The 14,185-nt window shown below is 40.7% G+C and overlaps 1 protein-coding gene across 1 annotated transcript; it reads right to left on the reverse strand.

Moving 5' to 3' along the window:
• Positions 1–3,186: 3,186 nt before the first annotated feature.
• gpr108 (G protein-coupled receptor 108) lies at positions 3,187–13,230 on the reverse strand. Its single transcript, XM_030734358.1, has 18 exons — positions 12,728–13,230; positions 12,361–12,480; positions 10,675–10,725; positions 10,407–10,498; positions 10,241–10,311; positions 9,955–10,106; positions 9,809–9,871; positions 9,619–9,720; positions 9,410–9,543; positions 7,965–8,040; positions 7,780–7,853; positions 7,573–7,690; positions 7,353–7,483; positions 6,897–6,940; positions 6,763–6,812; positions 6,320–6,403; positions 5,817–5,938; positions 3,187–4,843 (listed from the first exon to the last, which is right to left on the reverse strand). Exons 1-18 carry the CDS (start codon positions 12,821–12,823, stop codon positions 4,756–4,758), a joined length of 1,668 nt encoding a protein of 555 aa, XP_030590218.1. The 5' UTR covers positions 12,824–13,230; the 3' UTR covers positions 3,187–4,755.
• Between the last annotated feature and the right edge of the window lie 955 nt (positions 13,231–14,185).

The following is a 14,185-nucleotide window of genomic DNA, read 5'->3' on the forward strand; positions in this document are numbered from 1 at the left end:
AGAGACCCCACTCCTGGTGCCAAAAATGTGGTGTCTGGCCAAAGGAGCTCAAGACAAAACACGTTATATATAAAAAGGGTTCTTGATTCAAAACAAACAGCTCTTTAAAACAGCTTAAATTTAATTGGGTGATTCCTCGGGGACTTAGCTGGTGGCGTCTTGGGGTCGCTGTTGGCCCTGGGGGGGGTCCCACTCGCCTCATCTTCAAAGGGTGGGTAGCTATGGATGAATGTGTGTCTTTCTGTACTTGTCACAGCCTTCGTGAGTACGGGTGGGTGAGTGAATGTGTGCGTACGGTGTATCTCAGTTTATATGTGTGTGGGTGAGTGTTGAAGGAAATGAGTTTCATGGTATATGTGTCCCCCTTACCTTATGTACATTTACTTGCCTGAGAAATTTGTCTTAGACTGGAAGATAAACATAACTGATTAAAAATACAGAAGCTTATAATGTTTAGTGTCATCAGGAACTTTGTGTTCTGACTCTGCAAGGAACCACACTGATGGAGACTACACAATGATAGAAATGGAGACTTCGAGGTCACCCTGTTGTTGGAATTCTCTGTTTTCCACATTTTGTTTTGTATATGATGTAACCAAGATTGAAAAGCTGTGACTATATGAAACTGTAAGCTGAAAAAGAATGTGTCAGTACTTCATGTCATACCCACGGCATGGCATGCAGTCCTCACTCGGATTAATCTGTAAAACTGTTTGAAATGGCTTAATTAAATGCAATAATTGGACTCCTTATTTCGTTGGGTTGTCTCATTCCTGTTCGATAAATGAACATGCTGAAACCTGGGGGGGAATAAGCTGGTTGGCTTCTCATCGCCTCAGGTTCTCTGGGGCTTCAGAGATGTATTCAGATCACAGTTCTGTTTGCAAGATCTGCCAGACATGACAGGCTTAAAAAAAACCCAACAAATCCCTAATTGAGTGCACCAACAACTGGAGCAGTTTAGTTTCCTGTCCCAACAACGAGAAAACAAAACATCAGCTACAATAAAATCCACAGTGATACACCATACAAGTAAATGCACACAATACTAACTCTGAGCGCACTGCAGAGGGGCCCACCCGCAAACGCACAACTGAAATAACCCCAAAGTTCTACAAGAAACAAAAAAAGAAAAGAAACATTTTCACACAAAATTACAAAGAAAGAAACATGAAATAACCAAATATAAAACATGGGGGATATCATGAAGCGCAAGGAAGAAACATGGCCCCCCGTCCTTCAGGTCTACCAGGTCATGCAGCCTTCAACCACACCAAACAAGCCTGTGGATAGGGCATAACCACTTAAGCATTTCATTTTCTACAAGAGTTCCCACAACCATATACACCATACACAGAATGCACCTGACTTAAGCTACAAATGAGCCGATGCCCTGGCATGGGCCTGTTCCACTCAAAATCACTGCCTGTTTCCCAAGCCTAGCATGTGACCTCCTGCTTGGTCTAATGAGGCAGAGCAGATTAACTTCCTGCTTCCTGAGGTGGTATTTGTAGTTTTCCCCCTCCTTCAGCTACAGCCATCACAAACTAAAGAAGACTCCCAGGAAAACATCATCGCCCACTAGTGGCAACAGGAAACCTCTTCCCACACGTTTTCCACCCTGGCTATATGAAGAAGCATGTTTTACACTATGCAACTAAGTTTGGGTGTTTTGTAGCTTAGTTTAGTGCCTAAACCAAACCAGCAAGCAAAAATAAGCAAAATACAATGCAAATCACAAAAGGTCTCAACAGGACATGTACTGCGGTTTCCTAGCGAGATCCATTCACTGGTCATTTCATTAGGTACACCTGCTCAACTGCATGCTAACGCCAATATCTAATCAGGAAATTACATGGCGGAAACCCAATACATATAGGCATGTAGACTTAGTCAAGATGCCCCGCTGAAGTTCAAACTGAGCATCAGAATGAGGACGAAAGGTGATTTAAGTAACTTTGTATGTGGCATGGTGGTTGGTGTCAGATGGGCTGGTCTGAGGATTTCAAAAACTGGGATTTTCCCACACAGCCATCTCTAGAATTTACAAATAACAGTCTGAAAGAGAGAAAATATCCAGTGAGCTGTTGATGCCTGAGGTCAGAGAATGGCCAGACTGCTTGGAGCTACTAGGAAGGAAACTGAACCACTTGTTACAATCAAAATATGCAGAAGAGCACGTCTGAACTCACAACATGTTGAACCTTGAAGCAGCGGCAGAAGCCCACACCGTGGACCACAGTGTACCCATCTTCTGATGGCTGCTTCCAGCAGGATAACGCACCATGTCACCAAGCTCAGATCATCTCAAACTGGTTTCGTGAACCTGACAGTGAGCTCTCTGTACTCAAATGGCCTCCAGAGACACAAGATGTGCTGGGACCGGAGATTCACTTCAGGGATGTGCAGCCAACAAAATCTGCAGTAACTGTGTGACTGTGCTGTCACGTCAGTATCGACCAAAATCCTTGAATGTTTCAGCACCTTGTTGAGTCAGTGCCACTAAAAATTAGGACAGTTCTGAAGGTAAAAGAAGTTCCAACCAATTAGGTGTACCTAATGAAGTGGCTGGTAAGTAATGCAGGTATAATCAGTGATTGATTATACAAATCAAGCCTGCTGGTAGATTTGGAAATATTAGGAAGTAACTGGTTTTATTGGTTGAACTCATAAAGACAATAAAGAAAATACTTCAAGCTTTGCCACATGAAATGCATCGTGGTATACGTGGGGAGCGTATCACTGAATCTGAAGTGGCCTCATACACAAGTGCTACTAAAATCTTTTGAAGGAGTTGCATGATGTGAACCAGAAGAACAGCATAAATCCCATTTACAGTTGTTGCAGATGTAATTTAAATAACAGGAGGTTTGGCAGCTGTGATGCACAAGCTGCTCAGCAGTTACTCTACACATGACGTAGATGAACCCAGCGGGTCAGTTACTCAGGTTTTAAGCATCACAATCAGCTGACTCATGCAGAGTACTACTGTGTGTGCAGATAGCCGAATGTGTGGGTCTCTGAAGGAGCTTTGTCAAGCTGTCTATGAGTCTGTGGTACAAACTGTCCTCTTCTACATCAATTTTGACTACTCTTCTTCTGTACATTTTCTTTGTGCTATTTTTTTCATCTTAGTTTTAGTGCAAGCTGCCCAGTTTAATAAAAACTCAAAGAATTCCATATACATAATGTAATCCAAGAACTTTGCAGAACTTTATTGTGACAGTTGATACAGACACCAAACAGCCCTCTGTAAAGATTAAAAAAGAAAAACTTCAACTTGGATGAAGTTCACCCACTTAAATCGTTCCCTCCAAGGTTCGGGGTTATTCCTGAACTGGAGTGACTGCAGTTAAATCTCAGTAGTCCTTCATCGCCATACCTGTTAGTCTACAGGAGAAATAAAATTTAAAAAAAAAAAACCTCATTGAATCTGAACCTGTTGATCCTGTCTGAAGCCCTCCATAAAGCCTCTATGAACCGCTCAGAGTGTTATGTGCCTCCTTTTTGTATCAACAGTCTTATTTACAAATGGCCATCCAGCTTGTTTGGCTGCACACATTGCTGATCTTTCACAAACTAATATCAATCAATAATTAATAAAATAAGCTTCACATCAACAGCAAAAATAAAGGTAAAACCAAAAGCAGGCAAATTCAAAAATGATCAGTTAGGTCACTTCTCTTCCCAGTTTGGCACAGCAATGCCAAACACGGGGGTGGGGGGGGTAAAAGAACAAGGCCATCGTTGAAAATAAGGAGGGGCCACTGCTCTGCCTATTGTAGAGACTGATCTGAAAACCTGTTCATTTGCCAAGAGCTTCACATGTCGCCATATTGGCTGTATTCACAGAGATGTATGTGAGTTATCCTTAAACCACTAAAGCACTAAATTACAGCAGCAGTCCAAGTGATGGACCGCGAGGAACGCTTACATCTCCAACATTAACAATAATACTGAAATATAACATTTCAATATGTAATAAGTCAATATATTGAAATATACAACATCTTGTTAACCATATTTCAATATACAAATCATACATGTAAGGAAAAAAAGCAACCTACGGTACTGCGTGGTGACGAAGTCGTGTAATGACAGATGGGATGTTACTGACCCGTGAACAGTGGGAAAGAGACACGGCGTGAGAGAGTTGCCTAAATTGGAAATATACTGATTAGCCTTTTACCTGAGTACGGGCTATTGTCACCAAAGGGGGGAAGGGGGGGCTGTTGTGGTCAAATCCTGTGTTGTCTCACTTGCGCGCGCACAAACAAACACACACACACACACACACGTGTTCTCACATCACACAGGACAAAGTACAGCTTAGAGGCTCGCAGAAGTACAATTTTAAATAGATATAAACACACCCAAAAGCAAGTCTTTTCCTAAAATGAAATTTATCTTTGGAGGGAGCGAGAGCGAGAGAAATGAAACCATATAGAACATCAGAGCTCCTGTCCAGATTTCCACCCATCCATGTGGCCGTAGCCCCCTGAAACCTCTCGCAGGTTTTGGGTGGAGTATTGACAGGAAATGGAGAGCGTCCAATAAGTTAGGTTTTTTTTTTTCCTTCTTTTGTTGTTTTATTTATTTTTTTTTTTGCATAGCCAGACAGTGGGCACAACCACTTAAAGAGTTTCAATAGGAGAGCTGTCACTGGAAGTGGAGAGCCTTGGTCCGTGTGTGTAACCCTTCTATCAGCTGGCCCTGGGATGTTTCTTGGCCTCTCCCAAAGATGCAGCTTCCTGCTCACAAGGTGGACTCTTTCTGGTGCTCGCGTCCGTTGGAGGTCTTCTTGACTTTGGAAATGCCTTCAAGTGCGCCTGACTCGGTCACTCTGAACACAAACAGAGAGGAGCAGCAGAGAAATACTTTAACCTTCATCTTAGCTCAGTCTTAGTCATAAAACATCTTAGAAATCACAGAAAAGCACACGCACAGTTGGTTTGTTGAGATTTGTTTGATCTCAACAAACCAACTACTATCACTCATAACGTGGCATTTTCTTTTTCTCATTTCCTGGAAAATTTGATAAGCTTTGATTAATATTTTAATGGAAGGTACATTTATGATTATACTGCAAACAGGAAACACTCATGGATGGATAAAAGATTAAACAGAAATGATCTCAGTGAGTCTCTCCAGATATTCTGTTTATAGCACCTTAAGCATTTAATCATAAGCTAAAGAACAGTGTATGTTTCTATTGTAAAGCTAACTGCTTATCAGGCAGCATTCTGGCCTTTTTCAGGCATCTGTCCCACTTCTTTCTTTTTTTTAAAGTGTTGGGACATTTGTCTTCAAAGGCTGTGCCCGATATTTGCCAACCACTCTCCAAGCCTTTAGATAAGACGACTCCCCCATGTATATGCAAATCATCACACTCAGGGTGGGTGATATAGCCTCAAAATTACATCATATTCCAAGAAAATTGGCGATAATGATATTTCCGATGACGCAGAAAAATGAAAAGACGACCTAATTTGAAGAGTGAATCTACTAAAACAAGGTGTCAGGAGCAGCAGCAGCATTGTAATGACAGCATGAGTCAAATGTAAGCACAAAAGTAGCCAAGGTAGTGTTCTCCCAGGACATTTTAAGTCTAAAACAACAACTTGGTGTCAACGAGAAGCAATTAAAAAAAAAAAATGACATTCTGAAGAAAAGATTCATATAGAAATCTGGATACTTCAACCATACTTTGAAGGGATGCTATTTTCTCTATGTGGGCTGTGTGAACTGAGCAACAGAATATGGGATTTACATGGATAAATGGAAGGTGTGAGCTCATATAGACAGGTAATGCTTACACTTCATCGTTCTCTACGTCGTCCTCGTCCTGGGGAAGCTGCAGGTAGGGGTTATTGGATGCTGGGCGAAACTTGTAGCCCGTCAACACAAAAAAGATCAGAGTGGACACCTCCACCAGAAACTGAAGAAACAGAGCATTTATTAACAGAGGAAAAAGTTTATTAAGATGAGCACAAAACTATAGAGACCAATAATGTTCACTGCCTCAGTGGCCTCTAACTGAAACCTACTCAGATTTGTTTGCAAACAAATTACTAGCACAGGACCTTTTAAACATAAATCTATATTCTTCAAATAATGCTAATATCCCATCAGGCCTCATGAGAAATACAGTGCTCTTTATCAACTGCACTGAAGTAATAAAGGGCTTTAAATAAATAAATAATGTGTTTTATACTAGTTCACATGAGGTGAGTATTTCCAGCCACTGTTGATTCAGAGAGCAGCACAGACTGCCTTTGAGTTTTTACAAACCAGTGCTGTAGCTGCACTGTCGTCTTACCTCATAGCACCACTGCCACTGGAAAGGCATAGTGATCTTGAGCAGAATGGCTATGATCCTTGTAAAGTAGATGTAACACACAATCTAAAATGACAAAAAAAAAATTCAGTAAAAAACACAAATGTTTAACTTATTACAGTTTTTAACTGACACTAAAATCTCCCCCTTGCTCTCTTTCTCAGGATATAAACCTTGCAGATCTATGTGTGTGTGTGTGTGTGTGTGTAGTCTGCTGATTCAGTAGAACTTCAGGAAATAGCTCAGTGTCAGGTAAGAAAAACCTGTTGGATTAGATTATCAGAGACAAGTTTTCAGTGTTACACCTTCAGTTTTGTGGTTGAAGAGTTCAGTTTTACTGCCAATCTAGTAAAGGTCAGAGAGTTCAGATGGCTGGAGGGTCACAGAACAAAAACAGAATACAGCTGAGCTCAAGTCTCTCTTACCATCACGTAATAATGCCGGAAGAGCTTGAGCTTCTCCAAATTCATGGCAGCTGAAAGAAACACAGACCAGGTTTAATACACAGAGCACAAACTCTCCAGCTCATTAAACCATGTAGCTGCTGCGGGACTCTCACCTTTGCCATCGGTGCTAGAAGCCTCTTGTAGGTGACGGATCGACCTTTAAAAAGGCATACATGATACACAATGACTCTTACAAGGTTCGTATTTAATTACAAGAAAATATTACTCTCTTATTTTATAATTTTAGACTGAACAGTTTCATGACTATTTCACAGAGTAGAAGCGAATCTATCTTAGGACTTCATGTTAATCCTCCAGCCCCTCATCAAACCTAAAAATCTGACGCTGCCTTTGGTTCTGGGGCTTTTCTTTAAGGCAGATAAATTATTTTGGGTGTTCTTCTCTATCCAGTGTGCTCCACTTCCCCATACTGATCCTCTTAGCCCCTGCTGAAACACTTTAAACTCTAGCCCCCTAAACTCATTTGGGACTAATCTTTAAAACTTTATTCAATTTCAATGGATTTTTAAAAATGGAAACTGTAACTGATGCCACATGCACACACTGACCAGACAACAGGGAAAAGGATGGCTCCGCAGCAAATAAGGTCGACCAGAAAGAGGATCTCTTTCCACACATAGTATTCGCTGGAGCCTTCCTCTGTAGACTCAATGATGATGTAGGCGACATTGGCCAGGACCTGCAGGATGGCAGGTGATAGATAACTTATAATATAAAAATAAACCACACGCACTCTACTAGTGTTTCTGATGCACACGCAAACGGTACCTGCAGAGGAATGACGATCATGAAGATCTTCTTCTCCTTGTCGGACAGGATGTATTTAACGAAAGCCCAGCCGGTACCAATCAGCGCCAGTGTGATGAACAGGAGAGCCCCCTTGAGCCTGGGAAGTATACAAAGAAATGCTTGTGTAGTAAAAATTAAAAATATAGCTCAGGGCTAAAATTCAGTTTGCGTTGATGTGCTCCTTACAGGTGTGTTATGTAATACATGACGGCCCAGCCTTCAATAGGATGCCCTTCAGTGTTGATGAAGTGATAGTTGACCTGAGAGAGGCAGGGAGAGAGGCAGCATTAAATGACTCTCTTTATGACACGGTTCAAACTCATTATATAATAGAGAAATGACAGACTGCACTGTGGTGGTGATGCTCTTACGCTGTGGAAAAACAATGACGTGGACTTGGTGAATGCTAGCGCTGCCATCAGCCAGTGGATCTTAAACACACTGTAACTGCAAACAAACACAGAGGAGAGATATTGAAGCATTTCATATGAATGAATGTCGACAACTGCCGGAGAAAATGCAATTTTCCCTCTGCTCGAGGTTCATCAATTAGTCACCGTTTTCAATATCCAATTATGTGTAACAAAGCAGTCACTATTGTTTTCTTTAGATTTACTGAACACTTCTGCTAGAGTTCCTATTTTTGTAATTTTCCAACAGGACATTTATGAAATTTGTTTTTATTATAAAATAGTTATTATAGTATAATAATTATGGTGGAAATGTTAGACAAGAAACTAAAAAAATATTTGGCAAATGTTTTGGGCCAAGATCCTGTGTGACCTCGGCAGCTGCTGCGTTAGTTTAGCAGTTTTTTTTTAAGGCAAAACTTAAGAAACAAAAAGTGTTAGCTTAGCCCTAAGCCATGTCAACACACAAAGCGTTTCAGCTGTCTTAACCGTTTCACACATCTGACAAAAACGCTCATATTTTAAGCAGTCCAGCAATCCATGGGTTTGCATATTTTTATGCTGCAAGTCAGTTTCGCTCCAGTTATGCGAAAGTGATTATTTTCTGTGCTTCCAGAGCAACAGTAAGCCACAGCTGAATACAGTGCCTGAGCTATAGCTGCCATGTGGGGTTAGTTATCACTCTGCTGTGGCAAAGACGTCAGATCTAATTTCAAGAGAAAAGGACAGCACGGTTTAGCACGTCACTCACTGTAAACCTTCTTTATGTTCGTGTAGTGGGAAGACTGTGGCGTCTAGAGGCTGGTCTGTAGATTCCTGCGGGACGCTACTGGCATTCAGAGGAAGGCCAGTGGTAGCTAGTGGTCTTTCACTGCCATAAATGAAGTAAATACTTTTGGGCTGCTTTGTAAAGTTCAATGAATCAGTCAAAGATCCCCAATTCTACCAAGATTGATTTGTTTGTTCTTTTTTTTTTTTAAAAAAACTTCAAAACTGTCTAAACCAGAATCTCCTCATGGTGAGTGTAAAGTTATTATATAGAAATAACTACTTAAAATAAATGAAACAAAGAAAATGTGACTGTCTCTCAGTCTTCCACTGAGGTCTGCCCAGAAGGATCCTATGCTTAACGATCTACTTAGTGCCAATTTCCAAATATTATCATGCTGATGTTACAGTGATTATAATATACCAGTGTTACCAATGGGCTCAATGCAACAATGTACCTAAAAATAACCTCACAGCTCATGACTGCATAACTGCAGTCTCACTACAAAGTGGATGTTGTAACAACTTCACAGATTATGCACGTCACCCAGCCACAAATTGTGAAAGAGAACGCATATTTTTTTTAATAGGAAAAAACAATGTAGTTCACCATCATTTGTGCCTGTAGGCATGCGTACCTGTGCTTCATGAGATTGTACACCCAGACAACAGCAGCAGCGAAGAAAACTCCAGCCATACAAAGGTAAAGGCGAGACAGAGGGATTTCAGCTGCAGAGAGGTAAGCACCAGGATTCTTCTCCGTCACTTCCACCTGTGGTGCACGCAATCTGGTTAACGGATGCACACACACGAAGATGCATTTAACAAACTCACACGCTCAACTCACCGTGAATGAGTAGGGCCTGTCGATCCCTGGCTCCCTGTTCTGACAGTAGTGGAACTTCAGGCTGTACAGGCCCTCTGCCTTTGAGCCAAACACCATGTGGAACTATTGAAGAGAAAACATGTCATGCAGGAGCATGGCCAATCACACCCTGAACCATGCTGCAAATAATGGCTAAGGAAGATTTTCTTACGCTGAAGTTGTAGGTGCCGTCGATATTGCCCAACTCTAAAGTCAGCTGTTTTTTCTTGCTCAGCTACCAGGAAATAGAGTAGGAATTAATTTAATACATAAATCACACACACAAACAAACAAAACGGGCACAGAAGGACCACGTACATCGAATGTCCCCTCCACATTATCTGCTTCAGCTTTTGGGTTTTGCACAGACTTGCCATCACTCTGATTAGCAGCTGGTGCCTGGGGCAGGGCTGTTTTTTCCTTCTTACTGTTTGATGAATCAGCTGCTGCACGTTTGACTTTCTTCTGACCTACAGGGCACAAGTGCAGGTACAAAGTTCAAAGTGCCGCGTGTTTAAAGTGATTATTTCATCTGTTCTGGTACACAAAAACAGGAAGCAAATTCCTGATGAAGATTCCTGTATGAAGTGTGACCAACACTAACCTTTGTCTGCTTCATGCTTTTCCTTTGCCATCAGTATGTTGTCTTGGGCACCTATAACACTCACATTGACACTACACAAGCACACATGATACAGTTTAGCCTTCACATTAGGCTGCCAGGGCACCGTGATACACATTTCTGATTACTGGTGCTGAAACATACACACCTTTGTTTCTTGGTATCAATAAGAAAAAGAATGAGAGGCTCGTCATTGGTTGACTTCTTAAGCGTGAGCGGGCATGTCTCTGACTCTTCTGCCTGGAGGGGGCGAAAAAAGTCAACACTGTATTATTCATAATAAGAAGAGTCTCATAAGCGCATTATCAAAAAGGGCTGTCCTTGAAATAACTTTACTAGCTAACTTTAAAAAGTCTGAAAATAATGATGTGCAATGCTCACAGAAATATCTATGATGATGATGATGATGCACTTACTGTGTAGGACAAGACTCCATTAACACGTGATCTGGACAAGCTGAACCCAACCTAAAGAAAGTGGTAATGAAGTTAGTCAGTGGGGTTAAAAGCAGGTGACAAATCTGTATTTCTCATTCAATACGTCTATATTAAGACTCTCACTCCATCTCAGAGTTTTCACTGTTTCCCACTGATGACCAAAGTGGCATTAGCTCTCGAAAGAAGACAGGTGGAACTATCTGATATCTAAAACAAAGTGCAGATGAGCTCGCTGCTGCTGCTTCATGATTTTAACACTTTTCTCTTCAGTTACTCTGATTCATAGTTTGAATCCCTCCACTACATTTCCTCAGTGGCCAGTGCAATTTAATGCTCAACGAGAACCAACTAAATAAAGGCCCAGCTGAATGTTGATGCATACTTTTTCACTAAGCTTTTTCTGCATTTTTAAAAATATAAAAAACAAACAAACAAACAAACAAAAAACAAATAAAAAATAATCAGTAACACAGATACCTGTGTTTTAATGAACTATTTGGCTGATAATTGATCCTGATACAATATTTTTATATGCTTGTTTTCTATTCGTTATTTTTTTCTTTTGAGCCAAGAAAACAAAACTCTTTGCTATAAAATGTAAGTGAGCTGTTTTAGAGTCAGCTGATATATTGGTGCATCCCTGTTAACAACTATATAAGACAAGCTAAGGATCTTTACATTTAAAAAGCTGAAATTAGATTCTCTGACTTTTTGCTCAGAAAGTGACAAAAGTATTATCAAAACAGCAGCTGAATGACTCATCAAGTAACGGGTTAATCATTATCTCCAGCATCTATGTACACTCTGAAATGACACACACAGTACACACTATAGAAAATAACCAAAAATATAAGAAGATATGGCAGTATTACACAGAGGATTCTGAGAAACCACAAAATCCAACAGTACAAATGTGTTAGCTGGGCTTTCCCTTCAAAAATACTTTATTCTTAATTCTGTCTGGACCCTAATCCAATAAAGATGTGAATTTTTTAAAAAAAGCAGTTGACAAATATATAATTACACTTTTTTTCATAGCCTCACTATAATTTCACTAGTGAGTATTTACACCAGGTGGACCAGCGTCTGTGAGATTCACTCTGGGTAAACTACAGTACACCTGCATATTAAAACAAAGATCATCATCACAGAGTGAAAAAGTGTAGCTGTTTTTTGTTTTTTTTAAGTGAGGGATCTTTTAGATAAGCAAAAATGCATTTGTGTTGATGTAATGACCAGAAACAACAGAAATAAATGCACAGACTTATGTTAGGTAAGGTGACACAGACTCAGCGCGTTTGCTGCCAAAGAAATTGAGAGAATTGCGTCAGTCTTGTTTTTTTCAGCACAAATTCACTCAGTGGCCACTGAAGGTACACAGTCTAACGCAAATCAACACAGGTAATAATGATGCTGGTACGATAGTAATAATAATGATATGATGGCTTTCCGCTTGACCATCTCTGATTCACATAAAAATTGATGGTCCAAATTTTTTGTTTGACTGCTGTGAAATTTTAATATATATATATATATATATATATATATATATATATATATATATATATATATAAAATAAAGTATCATGAAACTAAAAATGGCCATTTACTACTTATCGCTGTTACTCATTGGCTAGAGAGAGAGAGAGAGAGAGAGAGCGCTTACTGGGTATTTCACGAAGTCCACGAGGGACTCCTGGATCCGCAGTGAGGACAGGTGGACATCCAAAGTTGCGTTGGCGTAGAAGCCAAAGTTGTTGAGGTCGATGGTGTGGCGAGTTTCATTCTGGGAGGAACAACAAAACAAGCTGAGCTCAGCTGTTGCGTCAGTAAACGGTTCTCCTACGGCTCAGCTTTAAGAAGCTGATTATGCTTTCCTCACACACTCAACAAAACTCAATACGGCATTATGTGCGGACCATCCTCTGCCATTAGACCCAATTACAGCACACAGGCTGGCTAATAAAACGCTGCACACCGTTAGCTTTGGAGCTAGCACGGTCATAATTCTCGTTTTCAGACTCCCGCCTTACCTTCAGGGTGAGCTTGTGTATCCTTGTTTCGCACCCAGGCAGAAGTAATGCGAATAAAAATACAGCCGCAAAACAGACTCTGTGCGCCACCGCCATCACAAACTTGCTAGCGGGTAACTAGCTGCTAATATTAGCGACCAACGATCCTTTCAGACGGCTAAATAACAAGGCAGCTAGGAGTCTTAACGGTAAACTAAGCCAGCTAAAAGAGTTTTAACCTTTCGGTTTGCCAGCTCTTAAACAGCGTCGTTTCCTGTCAAATTATAACCATGTATCTTGCTTTCCGATTCTTTTCTGCTGTCATCGCTTAAGGTATCAGCTAGCAGCTTGTAGGTGGTGAGAGCTCGCTTCCTGGTCTTGTGTCAAGAACACAACATTGATCAAGGAGCGGACAAGAGCGTCAGCTTATGCAGGTTTACACCCGCTACACTACCACAGACGCGGCTCAGACGGCACCGAGCGGCGCAAGCAGCTAAAGCTGGAGAAATATGGGTTATAAAAACTCCCTACATGTACAACCCACAATTTTTTGTATTATTTTTGTGCCACACAATCGATAAATTCTTTCACGGCTCTGACTACACCTTGTATGAGTTGTCCTAGATTTGGTCACGTGGTTCATCTTTGCCAGTAAGCTTCCGGCAAAAAGCGTTCACGTGACAACATGACCCTCCACGTCGAATGGAGTGGCGTTGCGGAGATGATGTTGAACTCTTGGCACGTGGATCTTTTTGTTTTTCACATTATACGTTTTTTTGTTTTGTTTTGTTTTGTTTTTTAGCTCACCAGTCAACCAGCTGTCTATGTTCTGTGCACACGTTACTATCCTGTAACGCAATTATGGTACACGCAGGATCATTTATTATATGCCTAAACACGTCTTTAACACCTTCATGTGGACACAGCCACCAGCTAATATAGTTTTATGTTCATCTCATATTGTCATAGAATTAAAGTCCTTATGAGCATCATTTGATATGCGTACAGGCCAGAGCCAGGATTTGGAAAGCGTGGAGGAGGGTGGCTGTGCCTGTGACCAGAGTGACATAAAATGTGGTCAGTTTGAACGCTGAAAATTTCTTGGGGCCCGCTGAGAACTTGAACCAAACCTGATAAACCTACAAGACTAAGATGAAGTATTTCCCTCTTTGTGTTTTCACACTGGCAAATTTCAGATCGTGGGAGGTAAATGAAGAATAACAAGTAACCTACTTTCAAACCTTTGATTTGGATTAGTTCTGTTGTTTTTTTGTTTTGTTTTTTCAAATTTCAACATTTAATCATATTTTGTTAATGGCCATTTGTAAAATTTAATTACAATAAATTTCATCTCATGGCCCGTATGCAATATTCATGGCCCTCACTTTGGGCATCACTGGCTTAAAGCACAGCAACATTAGTGTAACATTTGCGGGGTAATTTTGTTTGTATAATTACACCAAATCAAACTGTAGTTAA

Source organism: Archocentrus centrarchus, chromosome 1, assembly GCF_007364275.1.
Source record: "Archocentrus centrarchus isolate MPI-CPG fArcCen1 chromosome 1, fArcCen1, whole genome shotgun sequence".
In the NCBI taxonomy this organism is placed as follows: Eukaryota; Metazoa; Chordata; class Actinopteri; order Cichliformes; family Cichlidae; genus Archocentrus; species Archocentrus centrarchus.

Coding starts and splice junctions, on each gene's coding strand:
- gpr108 (XM_030734358.1), bottom strand. CDS start 12,823: ATGGCGGTGGCGCACAGAGTCTGTTTTGCGGCTGTATTTTTATTCGCA. Junction 7,484..7,572: donor TGATCGTCATTCCTCTGCAG/GTACCGTTTGCG, acceptor GCCATCCTGCAG/GTCCTGGCCAATGTCGCCTA. Junction 6,404..6,762: donor TCCGGCATTATTACGTGATG/GTAAGAGAGACT, acceptor TTGTCATTTTAG/ATTGTGTGTTACATCTACTT.